The 17,087-nt window shown below is 38.0% G+C and overlaps 1 protein-coding gene across 5 annotated transcripts in view; it reads left to right on the top strand.

The window, feature by feature from the left end:
* Window positions 1-16,121, top strand: part of LOC102962044 (zinc finger protein 197) — a 25,665-nt gene extending 9,544 nt beyond the window's left edge. For all 5 annotated transcript variants that reach the window (XM_042956989.1, XM_007099031.3, XM_007099029.3 and 2 more), the window contains exons 3-6: window positions 13-169; window positions 590-681; window positions 918-1,044; window positions 11,670-16,121. In XM_042956989.1, coding sequence (XP_042812923.1) covers window positions 13-169; window positions 590-681; window positions 918-1,044; window positions 11,670-13,987 — 2,694 coding nt within the window. In that variant the 3' untranslated portion in view covers window positions 13,988-16,121. The remainder of the gene's footprint in view (window positions 1-12; window positions 170-589; window positions 682-917; window positions 1,045-11,669) is intronic.
* The last annotated feature ends 966 nt before the right edge of the window (window positions 16,122-17,087 follow it).

Raw genomic sequence — 17,087 nt, forward strand, 5'->3', positions numbered from 1 at the left:
GCTTATTCTCAGGTTCCAGTTCTTGTTCAGGACCAGGACATTCTCCAAGAGGGGATGAGCACTCCAGGAGCAGCAGTTCCTCATGCACCCTGTGGCAGCCACATAGCTGAAATTTGCCAAAATCCTTTTACTGACCCAGTGGTGTTCAATCTCCAGGATCCTCAACATGGTACTTGGTGGCCCTGGCTTTGGACTTTCTCAGAATCTTTATTATGGCTCATCCCTGTACTCCCAGTTAGTTGCTTCCTCTCCTGTCTTGTATATGAAACCCTTGTGGTACCAAGTTCTTTCTGCTCTTCCCTACCTGTCCTTTCCTGGGTCCCTCTTACCTTTAATTTTTTTTTTTTTAATGTTTATTTATTTTTTTTTTTGAGAGAGGGAGAGAGACAGAGTGCAAGCAGGGGAGGGGCAGAGAGAGAGAGGGAGACACAGGGTCACTCAAAAGGTTTGTAAGTCATTTTATAGCCATCATTGTCTAGCCCTGGGAGTTCTGGGTCTTTCTGAATTCTTTGTTTGTCAAAGATACAGGACTTGGAGTAGTGGGCAGGAACAGCAGTAACTTCACATGTAGCTTTTTCTCCTTCCTCAGATTCTCCTGCCCCTGAAGCTTCTGCCCTTTCCCAGGAAGAGAATCCAAGAAATCAATTAATGGCCCTCATGCTCCTAACAGCCCAGCCCCAGGTAAGGTTTGCATTCTCTTTCCTTCCTAAGGCCCTCTCTGCACTACCAAACTGGCTGAGGTGCCCTCTGTCATCCTAATGTTTGGGGCCCAGTCAGTTCTTGTCTCTAAATCACAGTCCAAGCGTTTGGAGGGTAGACTTTATGTGGGGTTTCATTAGGACTCTTTGATCGTTCTTGTTCATCTCAGTAGGGGAGCTCCAGGGCACGGAGAATCTCACATACGCCTGTTATTTCAGGAGTTGGTGATGTTTGAGGAGGTGTCAGTATGCTTCACTTCAGAGGAATGGGAGTGTCTGGGCCCAATTCAGAGGGCCTTGTACTGGGATGTGATGCTGGAGAATTATGGAAATGTGACCTCCCTAGGTAAGGACTCTTTCTTCCCATCATTCTTACCTTTATTTCATTAGTCTTTGTTCTCTGATTATGAAAGTAGTATATTTTGGAACACATAGAATATTAGAAAGAAGAAAATATAACTTTCTTAAACCCACTGTAGACAACTACTATCAAAATTTTGACATATTACCTTTGTTTTTTTTCTATATGAGTTTTTTTATTGGCTACATAATTTGTGCCATAATTCAGCCATTTCCTTACTCTAGATAATTCTCTAATAGTCTGTCTCTATACCTAGGGTCTTTCTTTGTTTCTCATTATTTTTTAGAAGTAGAATTACTATGCTTAAGTTTGAATTGTTATACGGTTCTTGCCTCATACTGCCAAATTCCTTTCCATAGTGATTTCTGGGATCCCCGCGGAGTGTTACATAAGAACACTTCTTTTGCTCTGCCTTTATTGGTACTGTGTAATCCCATTCTTTTAAATTGTTGCTGGTAGGATTTTCTAAAGTTATATCTTTATACTCTAGTGGATTTTTCTGACTATTAATAAAGTAAGAACATTTAAAAGTACTTAGTAGGCATTTGTGCTTCCAATAGACATTAAAATATCTATCATGTGGTGGAAATGATGTGATTTTGCCATTAGCTTATCATGGTTTGGGAAATGAGCATAGAGAGAATAAACAAAGCAGAGTAAAATAATTGGTATAAGAGTGTGATAAACCTTTTCAGATGGAAATGAAGGGGACAAAGCACCCAGTACCGTATCTGAGATTAGGAAAGGCCATAAAAGAGGTAGCTTTGGGGGTGCCTGGGTGGCTCAGTTGGTTAAGCATCCAGCTTTGGCTCAGGTCACGATCTCATGGTTCATGGGTTAGAGCCCTGCATCGGGCTCTGTGCTGACAGCTCAGAGCCTGGAGCCTGCTTCACATTCTGTGTCTCCCTCTCCCCCTATCTTGCTTGTGCTCTTTCTCTTTCTGTCTCTCAACAATAAATAAATGTTTAAAAAAAAAAAAAAAAAAAGTAGCTTTGTGCTGGACTTTGAAGAAAAAGGTAAGATTTTGTTTGGAGAAATAGACATTAAAAATTGAGGAATCAACTAATGCACTGATCTAATTTATACTGAAATACAGATTTATAATATCAGTTTAAATAGCTGCATAGTAATGTAGAATTCCATTGTTTATGTATCATGCTTTACCTTGACAGCTTTATGATACTGAATTTCTGTTTAAGAACGTTACATGCTTTTCTATTGGTTAAGCACTGTGTTTATGTTTCAGGCCTGTTTAAAATTGTCTTCATCTAGATCTTGTATATTTCAGGATACATTGGTTCTTTGGAATTGGAGTCTTTTCTGATGTTTTCTAATTAACTATGGTTTACATATGTGAAAATACTGATTTTTTTTTTTTTTGCCATGTCGCAACCTTACTATTTTATTGTCTACAGTAATTTATACTGTATATTTTTACAATTAATGAGGATATATCTTTTATGATCTCAAATGTACTGATAGTGGGCCCAACATTCTGTAGATTTTATTTATTTTTTATAAATTTTATTTTTTTAATGTTTTCTTATTATTTATTTTGGGGGGAAGGGGCAGAGAGTGAGGGAAACAGAGCATCTAAAGTGGGCTCCGCGCTGATGGCAGAGAGCCTGATGTGGGGCTCGAACCCATGAACTGTGAGATCAAGTTGGATGTTTAACAGACTGAGCCACCCAGGTACCCTAAGTCCCAGTAAATTTTTTTTTAAATGTTTATTTATTTTTGAGAGATAGAGACAGACAGAGTGTGAGCAGGGGAGGGGCAGAGAGAGAGGGAGACACAGAATGTGAAGCAGGCTCCAGGCTCCGAGCTGTCAGCACAGAGCCCAACATGGGGCTCAAACTCATAGACCATAAGATCATGACCTGAGCTGAAGTCTGATGCTTAACTGGCTGAGCCACCCAGGCGCCCCTAGATTTTATATTACATGTTACCAAACTGCTTTCTACCAGTGATGTACCAATTTACATTCCCATGAAAAGAGTAAGAGAGGGCCCATTTCTCTTATACGTGCTTATGATTTGATCATTGTTTTAAATCTCTGCTGGGTAGATGACAAATACTATTTTTCTGGTTGTCATTTCTTTGATTATTGTGTGGGGAAATCCTTTCACATGTTTATTGGTTGTTTCACTCCTATTCATATACTTTCTACATATTTCTTTTATTTATTAAACTGCTGACCCTTTGTCAAGTATTGCGTATATTTTTCCCATTTTTTTGCCTTTTAATGTTATTTATGAGTTGTTTTTTTTTAAGACCTAGAAAATCTTTTATGATAGCATTAAACTTAGCAGTGTTTTCCTTTATAGTCTTTGTTGTCTTCTCAGTAAAATTGTTTTTTAAAAAATAACTCGTATTTTTTTCGGATACTTTTACTGTTTCATTTTTTTTTCAATGTTTATTCATTTTTGAGAGAGAGAGGGTACAAGCAGGAGAGGGACAGAGAGAGGGGGACAGAGCATCCAAAGCAGGTTCTGCACTGACAGCAGAGATCCCAATACAGGGCTCAAACTCTCAAACCGTGAGATCATGACCTGAGCCATTCGGACACTTAACTAACTGAGCCACCCAGGTGCCCCTACTGTTTCATTTTTACATGATCTAAAATTTATCTTGATCTACAGAATGACATAGGAACCCAGTTTGTTTTTTTAACCCAAATGACTTTTAGTAGTTGCAATGCTATTTACTCAATAATCCATCTTTTCTAAGAGTTTTTTAAATGTTTTATGAGTAAATTGGTGAATTTTATGAACACTCACCATGGATCCGTATAACTCATGCTGTAAGCCAAAATAAATTCTAGATTAGTCTAAGAGTTAAACTAAAGAAGAAGGAGAAGGAGGAGAGGAGGAGGAGGAGAGGGAGGAGGAGGAGGAAATGGAATTGCTTATTCTAGCTCTTTGAGGAAAGAGAAGTTTGAATCAACTTTATTAAATAAGATAATCTTTAACTGCCGTGTTGTTGGGGCTTTAGCAAGCAGATACCCAGGTGTTTATGCCCTTTGACCTAGTGATTTTCATTTGAGGAGGATACCTTAAGGAGATTGTTCAGAAAGAGGAAAATAAATAATATGTCTAAGAATAGTGCCAGTAAAGTATTTATAATGGTTAAAAGTTGAGCACAAGCAAATTCACCAAGATAGAGAAAGTACTAAGCAAACTGTGGTGTTTTGACTTGGAATTATACTATGACATTATCAAATATGACAATTCTGTGCACTCCGTTTCCATGCATGGATAAACTGGTAGAAAAGCAGATTCTCGGATGGCTTGCATACACTGCTTCAATATGTAAAAGATTTGTATACGTTTATTTAAAGGATTGGAATAGAATTCGAAGGAAATTAAAGAAATAGTACTTCCTGTGTCAAAGTTAGCCCCTGCCTTCAAACATTCAAATTGGATTGGTAGACATTTACACTAATAATTACAATACCCTGTGGCAGATGCTATATAGTAAAACGTGCACAAGCGTGGGAGCCCATAGGAGCTTGGGATGGTGGAGGGACTGGGAGAGTGGGGGCAGGGGTGGGTGGCTCAGGGAAAGATTTATAGAGGGGGTGACTTTTTATTTTAATAACAGTTTTATTGAGATACAATGTACGTACCATGTGGCTCACCCAATTAAAGGTTACAGTGCTTTAATTAGTATACACACAGAGCTGTGCGACCCTCACCACAATTAATTTTATAACAGTTCATCACTCCAAAAGAAACCTTATATCATATAGCAGTCATATTCATTTCACCCAACTGCCCCTCCAACCCAGCCCTAGGCAACCACTGATCTGCTTTCTGTCTCTCTAGATTTGCCTGTTCTATGGACATTTTATGTAAATGAAATCACACAGGTCTTCTGCAGCTGCTTTTACTTGGCATAATGTTCTCAAGGTTCATCCATGTTATAGCATGTATTAATACTTTATTCCTTTTATCCGTTTATTTATTATTATTTTTGAATGTTTTTATTTATTTTTGAGAGACAGAGAGACCGAGCATGAGTGGGAGACAGAGAGGGAGACACAGAAGCCAAAGCAGGCTCTGGGGTCTGAGCTGTCAGCACAGAGCCCAACATGGGGCTCGAACTGGTGAACCGCGAGATCATGACCTGAGCCAAAGTTGGACACTCAACTGACTGAGCCACCCACACACCCCTACTTTATTCCTTTTAATGATATTCTCTTGTGTGTATATGTCACATTTTCTTGATTCATCCGTCAGTTGATGGTCATTGAAAAATGTTGCTTCCACCTTTGAGCTGTTGTATAAATAACACTGCTGTAAATATTTGTGTACAAGTTTTTCTGCGGATGTGTATATTTTTATTTCTCTTGGAAGTATACCAGGGAGTGGAATTTCTGGGTCATATGGTAACTCTGTGTTTGATCATATAAGGAGCTGACACTTCCAAAGTTGCGGCACCATTTTACACTCTCACCAGTAGTGTATAAGGGTTCCAGTTTCTCCAGATCTTTCCCAGCTCTATTATCACACTTTCTGATTTAGCCATCTTAGTAGGTCTAAAAAGATCTCATTGTGGTTTTCATTTGCATTTCCCTAATGGCTAAAGATGTTGTGCAACTTTTCACATGCTTATTGGCTGTTTGTATGTCTTTGATGCAATGTTTTTTCATTATTCTTTGCCTATGTTTTAATTGGGTTGTCTTTTTATTGTTGATTTGTAGGAGTTTTTATATTTTAGATACAAATACCTTACCAGATATGTGACTTTCAAGTATTTTCTCCCATTCTGTGAGTTGTCTTTTCACTTTCTCAGTGGTGTCCTTTGAAACACAAACGTTACTAATTATGATGAATTTCAGTTTACTTTTTCTTTTGTTGCCTATGTTTTGGTGTCATCTAAGAAACTATTGCCTAATCCAAGGTCATTAAAGTTTATGTCTATGTTTTCTTCTAACAGTTTTATAGTTTTAGTTCTTATGTTTAGGTCTCTTTGAGACATTTTGAGTAATTTTTGTATATGGTGTGATTAAGGTCCAACTTCATTCTTTCCATGTGCCTATTTCATTATCTCAGGACCATTTTTCCCCATTGAATTGTTTCGGTACCCTTTTGAGGATCAGTTAACCATAAATCAGTCCAGCTTATTTCTGGACTCTCAGTTCTATTCCTTTGATTGTATGTCTATCTTATGTCAGTGGCACCCTGTCTTATTACTGTTGTTTTGAAGTACATTTTTTTTAAAGTTTATTTATTTATTTTGAGAGAGAGAGAATGAATGTGTGTGTGAGTGGGGGAGGGGCAGAGAGAGAGGGAGAGCGAGAATCCCAGTATCAGTGCAGAGCCTGATGCAGTGCTTGTTATCTCACATCATGACCTAAGCCAAAATCAAGAGTCCAACCCTTAACCTACCGAGCCACCCAGGTGCCCTTGAAGTACATTTTAAAATTAGGAAGTATGAGGGCCACCTGGGTGGCTCAGTCGGTTAAGTGTCCAACTCTTGGTTTTGGCTCAGGTCATGATCTCACGGTTCGTGAGTTTGAGCCCCACGTTGGACTGTGCACTGATGGTACAGAGCCTGCTTGGGATTCTCTCTCTCCCTCTCTCTGTCCCTCCACCGCTCACTCGCTGTTTCTCAAAATAAATAAACATTTAGATAATAAAATTGGGAAGTATGAGCCTTTCAACTGTGTTCTTCTTTTTCAATATTGTTTTAGCTGTTCTTGGCCTGTTGAGTTTCCATATTGATTTTAGGATTAGTTTGTCAGTTTCTGTGAAGAAGCCATCTGGGATTATGATAGGGATTGCACTGAATTTTTAGATCAATGTGGAGATTATTGCTGTTTTAACAATGTTAAGTCTTCCAGTCCATGAACATGGGATATGTTGATATGTTGATATGTTTTCATTTATGTAGTCTTTAACTTCTTTAAACAGTGTTTTGTAGTTTTCAGAGTATAAGTTTTGTACTTTTTAAAATTTATGCCTTTCTCATTCAGCAACCTTAAAGATTTAAGGGGCAAAATTTTTCAGGGGTATATGATGAGGGAGCATAAGACAAGCTGATACCCTGCAAACACCCTCACCCCAGGTGAGATAATGTGTGACATTCCTCAGGCATTCAGGCTACCTGGAAAGGGAAAAATAATGGTTAACTGATAGAGACCAGTCATGCAGGATATGAGTCTTCATCAGTTTATGAATGTCTTAGTAAATTATAAGAAAAAGGCAATCTTATTAATAGCCTAATCTCCAGAAACCATAGCCTCAGTTTCCCTAACATCACCCTTCCCTCCAATAGTGGTGTGGGGATCAAAGGCAAGAAGGAAATGGCAGATAAGATTAAATTTCCTTATAACCTGCAGCCCGTTGACAGATACTTGAGACAAATACGGAATATAACATTTCTCCAAGAACTCCCTACTGTCTTAATGTTAATGCCTTACTGGAGGAAAACCAACCTGAGTTTGACAATAGCTAGACCTCCAGTAGCTTATGAGTCCTCTTTAGCATATGAAAGTCCTTCTGGAGGCTTCCCTTTTGTCTTTACCTTCCCCACCTCCAGTGTATATAACCAGTCACTCTTCACAACCCTCGAGCAGCTCCTTCTGCCTAATAAAATCACCTTTTTGCACCCTTCCCCTAAATCAGTCAATCAATCAATCAATCAATCAATCAGTTTATTCCTAAGTCTTTTATTCTTTCTTAGGCTGTTTTTCTTGATTTCCCTTTAGGATGGTTCAGTGCTAGCATGTAGAAATCCCACTGATTTTTGTTTATTGATCTTGTGTCCTGAAATCTTGCTGTACTTATTTAGTTCTAACAGTTTTTTTTGGTAGATTCTTTAGGATTTTCTTTTTTTTTTTTCTTTTTTAAATGTTTATTTTGTGAGAGATAGATCGTGAGCAGGGGAGGAGCAGAGAGAGAGAGAGAGAGAGAGAGAGAGAGAGAATCCTAAGCAGGCTCCGCGCTGTCTGTGCAGAGCCCTACATGGGACTCAATCTCACTAACTATGAGATCATGACCCGACCCGAAATGAAGAGTTAGATGCTTAACTGACTGAGCTAACCAGGTGCCCCTTTAGGATTCTACATGTAAGATCTTGTCATCTGCAAAGAGAATAGTTTTACTTGTTCCTTTTCAATCTGGATGACTTTTGTTTTTTTCTCTTGCCTAATTCCCTTGCTAAAACCTGCAGTATATATTGCATAGAAGTGGCAAGAGCAGAAATCCTTTTCTTGTTACTGTTCTTAGAGAGAAAGCATCAGTTGTTCATCATTAACTATGATGTTAGCTTTCGATTTTTTTGTAGGTCTTTGAACTTCCCTTATATTCCTACTTTGTTATTCATGAAGGGTTGTTGGATTTTTACCAGATGCTTTTTCTGCATATGTTGAGATGATTATGTGATTTTTGTCCTTCAATCCACTGATATGATGTATTACATTAATTGATTTTCCAAAATTATACCAACACTGCTTTCCTGTGATAAATCCCACTTGGTCATGGTGTATAATTTTTTTCATGTGTTGCTGGATTAAGTTGGCTAATATTCTGTTGAGAATTTTTAGGTCTGTATTCATATATTTGTAGGTTTCTTTCTTTTCCTTTTTCTTTTTTTGTGATATCTTTTTCTGGTTTTGGCATCAGGGTAATACTGATCTCATAGAATGAGTTGTAAAGTGGTCCCAACTCTTCTGTTTCTTGGAAGAGTTTGTGAAAAATTGGTATTAATTTTTTTTTTTTTGGTATTAATTTTTTTTAAAGGTTGTTAGAATTCATCAATGAAGGGACGCCTGGGTGGCTTGGTCGGTTAAGCGTCCGACTTCGGCTCAGGTCATGATCTCACGGTCCGTGAGTTCGAGCCCTGCTTCGGGCTCTGTGCTGACCGCTCAGAGCCTACAGCCTGTTTCAGATTCTGTGTCTCCCTCTCTCTCTGCCCCTCCCCTGTTCATGCTCTGTCTCTCTCTGTCTCAAAAATAAATAAACATTAAAAAAAAAAATTAAAAAAAAAAGAATTCATCAGTGAAGCATTCTGGGCCTGGGCTTTTCTTTGCAAGTGTTTTTTTTTTTTTTTTTTTTTTTTATTATGGAGTCAATCTCTTTTTATAGATCTATTCAGATTTTCTGTTTCTTTTTGAGTCCCTTTTAGTAATTTGTGTCTTTCTAGGAATTTGCCCATTGCATCTTAAATTGTTCAATTTAAGCATTTCTAGTATTCCCTTATAATCCTTTTTATTTCTGTAATATTTGGTAATGTCCAGAGAGGGTGATTTTTGAGCTTAAGGGTGTAGGTATTGGGCTTGTAGTGAATTGAGAAGAGGAAGAACGACAATTCAGGAAGAGAAAAAAGCATGGGCACTGATAGGAAAGCAAAAACATGACATGTTTGGGCATCTGCATGTAGTTCTTTCTGGCTAGAGTCTAGGGGCATAAAGAGTACTGGTAAAAAATAAAGCCAGAAAGATAGGCAGGAAGTAGATGAGGGCATCTCTTGGGCTATGCTGGTTATTTGTGCTTTATCCTGTAGGTAGTTAAGAATCATTTGTTTTGAACAGGTGAGTGACATGGTCAGATTTACTTATTGGAAAGATAATTGGCAATGGAGTGGACATGGATTAAAGAGGGGAGGCTCGGAAGTAGGGAAGCCTGTCTGTTTCTTGTAGGCTTCATTCAAGATTGCAGAAAGTAATCAGGTTCCTCTATCAATCTGACATTTTTCTACCAAGTCCTCTAAAACTCAATAGGCCTACAGGTTGTGTGATTTCCATACTGAAATTTCAGATAGTTTAACTAGCAAATTACTGTGTATACAAGAATTGGCTGATTTCCCTTTTTTTTTTTTTTTTTAAGAATTTTAATCATTTTTTTCCTTTCAAGACATTTGGAATATTGAATATGAATTTTAAGGCATTTCTGTCTTTTTGTTTTCAAGTAAACACTGTGCCCAAAGTGGGGCTCAAACTCATAACCCCAAGATCAAGAGTTGCATGCTTGGGGTGCCTGGGTGGCTCAGTTGGTTAAGTGACCGACTCTTGGTTTTGGTTCAGGTCATGATCTTGCAGTTCGCGAGTTCAAGCCCTCCTCTGACTGCGCTGACAGTGTGGAACCTGCTTGGGATTCTCTCTCTCTCTCTCTCTCTCTCTCTCTCTCTCTCTCTTTCTCTCTTTCTCTCTCTGCCCCTCCCCACTAGCTTTCTCTCAAAATAAATAAATAAACTTAAAAAAAAAAAGACTTGCATGTTTCACTGAATGAGCCAGCCAGACGCCCCAAGAATTGCTAATTTCTTAAACAATCTTTCATCTCAGTTAACCACTTACAACACTTCTACTTCCTAAAAGCACTTCTACTTCTTTAAAACGCTTCTACTTCCACTTAAAGAGAATCTTCCTGAGACCAGCATCCTGCTTAAACTGTGAAACCATTCCTTCATCCAATCACTGTGGATAAGGAAACTGGAGTACCAATACTGGATAGGACACATGCTCATCCCTGTAGCCAGATGAAATAGTTTGATTGACAGCCCTGCCTGAATCCTGGAGAAAGGGGCAGTCGAGATGAGATAGGAAAACCTGACCTAAGGATGTAGTTTAAGTTAACATTTATTGAGTATTTTCTATCTTTACCATCTCATAAATTAAAGAAGTTTATAATGAAATAAAATGGCTACTCCTTTCCTATGTCTTTTCTCTCTATTTAGGTAGAAGAACAGTGTTGTTCTACTCTAGTAGAAGATAATATTACTGTTATTCACATTACTTTACTTACTAGGTAATTTGGGGAACTAGTTCATATTTTTTCCTCACGTTTGTGAGGAAAAATGTTTGTAAAAACATTTTCAAAAATGTAAGTTCACATTTTATAATATTTGAGAACATCAGAGTAGAAAGGGACTTTGGCAGTTTACTAGTTCAGCTGCATCATTTTGTAGATACGTTTATGTTTTTAAAATGTCTCTATGTTTTTTTCTTTTCATTCTGTATTTCTTCTAATATGAGTCTTAATCAGACCTGATGTTTCTGTGAAATTTTAAAATTTCCATTTCTCAATTTTAAAAGGAGTAGTGGGAGTTATATATGAATTCTAAGCATTAAGTTGCTTTTTAGTGGATTTTTTTCCCTGTAGTTTACTTGCTTTCGAGCAATTAAAAAATGTTTATGCCCTTGACTCTTCAAAAATTAAAGATTGCCTTTAGGGTTCTTAGGTACATTTTCTCTCCGTTAGAGTTTCCATCTTCCTAGCATGAAGAAAATAAAAAGATAATTCTTTATAAGCCAAATGATTCTCCCTGTTCAATCTGACTTCCTGAGCCTCATGTCTGAACTGCCTACACATGATCTCATGTTATCTCTTTGGTTTTTTCTTGCATCTATTTACTCAACATCATTTATATTTCTCCATCTGCTCCCTGAAGACAAAATGCTTAGAAGTGTCTGAGTGAGTTCTGTGTTAATCCACTGTGTCAGCCTTGTCAGGGTAGTATGCTGCCTCGTACCTTCATCTCGTGAAAAGTTCTTTTTGTATCCATATAAAAGTGTACCTACTGGCTTGTTTGAAAATCATTTGAAGATCTTGTTCTTACTAACATAGGGATGTGGTAACATTTGCGTTTTTAATTCCTTTTACCAGAATGGGAGACCATGACTGAGAATGAGGAGGTGACACCAAAGGCAAGCATTTCTCAAAGAGCAGATTCTCAGAAAGGAACATCCAAAAGACTTCAAGGAAGTGTTCCCCAGACCCTTGATTTTGAGGAGGAATGTGAATGGCAAATTGTGGCAAGTCAGTGGGGGACTGAAACAGGCGAAAGAGATACGCTGAGAAAAGGTCCCCTCTGTGAACGAGATACAAAGAAAAGGGCTCTACCAGAAAAACAAGGCCAAAAGTGGAAGGAATTTGGAGAAAGCTTGACTCTAGGTTCAGCTCTTTCTGAAAGTTTAATAGGTACTGAAGGAAAGAAGTTTTATAAATGTGATATATGTTGTAAACATTTCAATAAAATCTCCCATCTTATAAACCATCGGAGAATCCACACTGGTGAGAAGCCTCATAAATGTAAAGAGTGTGGAAAAGGCTTTATTCAGCGCTCAAGCCTTCTAATGCATTTACGCAACCATTCTGGGGAGAAACCTTATAAATGTAATGAATGTGGGAAAGCCTTCTCTCAAAGTGCTTACCTTCTAAACCATCAAAGAATCCACACTGGAGAGAAGCCTTATAAATGTAAGGAGTGTGGAAAGGGCTTCTATAGGCACTCAGGCCTTATTATACATCTAAGGCGCCATTCTGGGGAGAGACCTTACAAATGTAACGAGTGTGGGAAAGTTTTCTCTCAGAATGCTTACCTCATTGATCATCAGAGGCTCCACAAAGGGGAAGAGCCTTATAAATGTAACAAGTGTCAGAAAGCTTTCGTTCTGAAGAAGAGCCTCATTCTACACCAGAGAATCCACTCTGGGGAAAAACCCTATAAGTGTGATGAATGTGGGAAAACCTTTGCTCAGACCACTTACCTTGTTGACCATCAGCGACTCCACAGTGCAGAGAACCCGTACAAATGTAAAGAATGTGGAAAAGTTTTCATTCGAAGCAAAAGCCTTCTCTTACACCAGAGAGTACACACAGAAAAGAAGACTTTTGGTTGTAAAAAATGTGGGAAGATTTTCAATTCAAAGTCAAACCTCATTGACCATAAGAGGATGCACAGCAGAGAGAAACCATATAAATGTACTGAATGTGGGAAAGCCTTTACTCAGAGTGCTTACCTTTTTGACCATCAGAGACTCCACAATGGAGAGAAACCCTATGAATGTAATGAATGTGGGAAAGTTTTTATTTTAAAGAAGAGCCTCATATTACATCAGAGGTTTCACACTGGAGAGAATCTCTATGAGTGTAAAGACTGTGGCAAGGTCTTTGGTTCTAACAGAAACCTCACTGACCATGAGAGACTCCACAATGGGGAGAAGCCCTATGAATGTCGAGAGTGTGGGAAAACTTTCATTATGAGCAAAAGTTTCATGGTCCATCAGAAACTACATACACAGGAGAAATCCTACAAATGTGAGGATTGTGGGAAGGCTTTCAGTTACAATTCAAGTCTGCTCGTACATCGGAGAATCCACACTGGGGAAAAGCCCTTTGAATGCAATGAGTGTGGAAGAGCTTTCAGTTCAAACAGAAACCTCATTGAACATAAGAGAATCCACAGTGGTGAGAAACCCTATGAGTGTAATGAGTGTGGTAAGTGCTTCATCTTGAAGAAAAGCCTCATTGGACATCAGAGGATTCACACAAGGGAAAAATCTTATAAATGCAGTGACTGTGGGAAAGTCTTCAGTTACCGCTCAAACCTTATAGCCCATCAGAGAATCCATACTGGTGAGAAGCCCTATGCATGTAATGAATGTGGGAAAGGCTTTACTTACAACAGAAACCTTATTGAACATCAAAGAATTCACAGTGGGGAAAAAACCTATGAATGTCATATATGTAGAAAAGTTCTTACCTCTAGTAGAAATCTTATGGTACATCAAAGAATCCACACTGGAGAGAAGCCATATAAATGTAATGAGTGTGGAAAAGACTTTAGTCAGAATAAAAACCTTGTTGTACATCAGAGGATGCACACCGGGGAAAAACCATATGAGTGTGAGAAGTGTAGAAAATCTTTTACTTCTAAGAGGAATTTAGTTGGCCACCAGAGAATCCATACAGGGGAGAAACCATATGGGTGTAATGATTGTAGTAAAGTTTTTAGGCAGAGAAAAAACCTTACTGTACATCAGAAAATTCATACAGATGGAAAACTTTGTGAATGTGATGAGTCTGAAAAAGAATTCTCTCAGACTTCAAACCTTCACCTTCAACAAGAAATCCATACTGTGGAGGGATTCTCTTGGCTCCAAAATGCCAATGAGTCTAAGACAGAGATTCAGAAAATCTAGTGTCATATGTAAAATGGGATAGAATTCCAACCTACCTAAATAACTGTTAGACAAATGGCAGTATATCATTCTCGCAAGGAAAAAAAATCATGATTGACTCTTTTGTAAACCAGTGATTTGCATGTGGAAGAAAGCTAACGTAGACTTTCAAGACTGCAACAACGTAAACCAAATTCTAGTTAAAGAATACTTTGTTCCAGACCATTTGTTATGACTCTAGAAAGGGACCTTAGAGCAATTAGACTCTGAAAAAAATTTATGAGATGTAATAATGTAGTTGTAAATGATAGCAAAAATATTTTTGTATTAAAAAATGGACATTGTTTCTGAAAGTGTGTAAATTATACATTTTAAAAATTGCATCACTGCTACAGAAAGTCTCTGTGGACAGTATGATCGAGACATGTCAGACATGGATGTGGGTGGGCAAGAGTCTGCTGTTTGAGGGCAACTTAAGAAGAGTGCTGTATTTGGAATTAGAAGACCTAGTTTTAGGTCCTGGCTCTTTCTCTTACTAGCTATGTGATGTTGTTAAGTCAGTTTCTAGGCCTCAGTTTCTCTGTCAGTGAAATGTTGATATAATGCCTACCTCACAAGGTTTGAGGATTAAGTAAAGGATGTTTGTGAATGTACTTTGTGAAATAATTTAGTTGTCAATAAAGTTGGATAAAAGAGGTATGGTCAAAATACAGAACATGGCATAATGTAATGTTTGTTCATTACATCAATGAACAATTGAATCCAGGAGCCTCAAAAACACTCATTTTTACAGTAAGAGGAAGTATGGTGGTAGATGGCTAACTTTGGATTTTAATAGTCTAAGAAGACTTTTTAAAAATACAGCTTTCAGAATGAGTTAATAGATAATATGTGTAGTTTGTTTTGATAGCAAAGTATTGGCGTGTTATGGAAAAGCAATATTCTGTTCAGCTGTTAACACTGAAGCCAAGGAGAAGTATTTTTCGACCTTCAAATTTGAAACCTAGCAGATGGTGTATTTCAAAATGGAAGGACAGTCCTGTTGCTTTCCTTGTTCATAGGGAAAAATCCTTAACCCCAACCCCTGAGCTAATGATCCCTGCCACTTTATTCTCAGTTCTGATCAACATTTCACCATTGCTGACATATGAAAGGTTGTTACTCAAGAAACAACATCCTGTTCCAGTACTCAGTTTACTACATAAGGTTCACAAAGAGCCGAGTTCTTAAAGCTCTAACTAAATCAATTCAGAATCTACCTCTGAGTAATCAGGCCCATCACTCCTTATGAACCAATCTTAGATCTAATTCATCCTGTATTCTTGAGTTGCTAATTTTATACTGTAATTTTCAAAATTCCCAATTCTGTAACTGGACTATAAAAAACCTTAATATCAAGATTGTGTTTCTAATATTAGTAGTATTAAAGTGGTGTGTTGATAAATGATACTAATTCAGCCCCAGAGTTCCTTGAGGTCTGGTTCCCCATTAGACTGAAAGGTACACAGGAGTGAAAAGTGGAAGGAGCCCAAGATTTAAAGTCGTAAGGCCTGGATACAAGTCAGTTTCTGTCACTTGCCTTGGACAAATGCCTTCATTTCTTGAGCCTTGATTTATCTGTTAAACAGGAAGGTGAAAATCTACCTCACAAAGTTGTTACGAGGTAGTGAATATAAAGCTGCTTTCTATTTGTGCTACAGGAGAATCACTACTGATTGTATAATAATTACAAAGGGAAAGAGGTACTTTTAACAATGGAGAAGCTGGCATTCACCTCTTAACCACTTAAAATACAACATCATTAAGACTGAGGCAACCTACATAATGTGCCTCCTCATGTGATGCAGTAAGCCAAAAGTATAACCTGGATTTATCAAGCTTCTTAGACCTATTGCCAGTTTACAGGAAATAAAGGAGGCAGAGGAACAAGATAAATGGCACTACAAGAAAATTTAGAACACAGGATATTGTATAAGAAAACTGCACTGGATTCTTCAAAAATACGATGAAAAAGGCAGGAGGTGATAATTGTTGAAGCTGAATGAGTATTGGGAGTTCATTGTACTGCTGTCTGCTTTTGTATATATATTAACATTTCCAGAATGAAAAGTATAAAAGTGGACAAGGGAGGTTTTTTTTTTTAATTTTAACTTTTTTTTTTAACGTTTATTTATTATTGAGAGACTGAGAGACAGAGAGACACAGAGCATGAGCAGGGGAGGGGTAGAGAGAGGGGGAGACATAGAATCTGAAGTAGGCTCCAGGCTCTGAGCTGTCAGCACAGAGCCCTACACGGGGCTTGAACTCAAACTGCAAGATCATGACCTGAGCCAAAGTTGGTCGCTTAACCAACTGAGCCACCCAGGCACCCCAAGGGAGGTTGTTTTTAAAAGGTATTAAAGAGCCATAAGACAGAAAGAGACTCATACAAATGCCCAGTTGATTTTTGGCAAAGGTAGAAGAGCAGTTTAGTAGAGGAGAGAGAGCCTTTTCAACAAATGCTGCTGGTGCAATTGGATATCCATAGGCAAAAATACATACATACGTACATAGGAACTATGACTAAGCAAAGAACTCTTAGACTTATATCAAAAGCAGGGTCCATAAGAAGAAAATGATAAATTAGACCTCATCACAATTAATTTTCTGTGCAAAGAAACTTTAAGAGTGCCAAGACATAACGGACTTGAGGGGAATAATTGCAAACCATATATCCAACAGGAGTTGTTTTTAGGCTGTATAAAAAATCTTAAAACCCACCAATAATAAATAGATTCAAATAGAAAGTGGGCAAAAGACATGTAAAGACATTTCACCAAAGAATAGGTAGCAAATAAACAAATAAAAAGTTGTTCACTATCATTAGCCAGTAGGAAAATAAAAGTTAAAAATCACTGTACACCTATCAGAATAGTTTAGAAAAAGGGGACAAAATAATGTTACTACATGTTGGCAATGATGCAGAGTAACTGGATCTCATATGTTGCTGGGGTTGTTAAATGGTACAGACACTCTTGGAAACAGTTTGGCAGTTTTTTTTTTTTTTAAGCCTCCCCCCCCCCCCCCCGCCCCCTGCCTTTTTTTGAAGAGCTAGCATGTTGAGCGGGGGAGAGGTTGGGGG

Source organism: Panthera tigris, chromosome C2 (genome assembly GCF_018350195.1).
Source record: "Panthera tigris isolate Pti1 chromosome C2, P.tigris_Pti1_mat1.1, whole genome shotgun sequence".
NCBI lineage: Eukaryota > Metazoa > Chordata > Mammalia > Carnivora > Felidae > Panthera > Panthera tigris.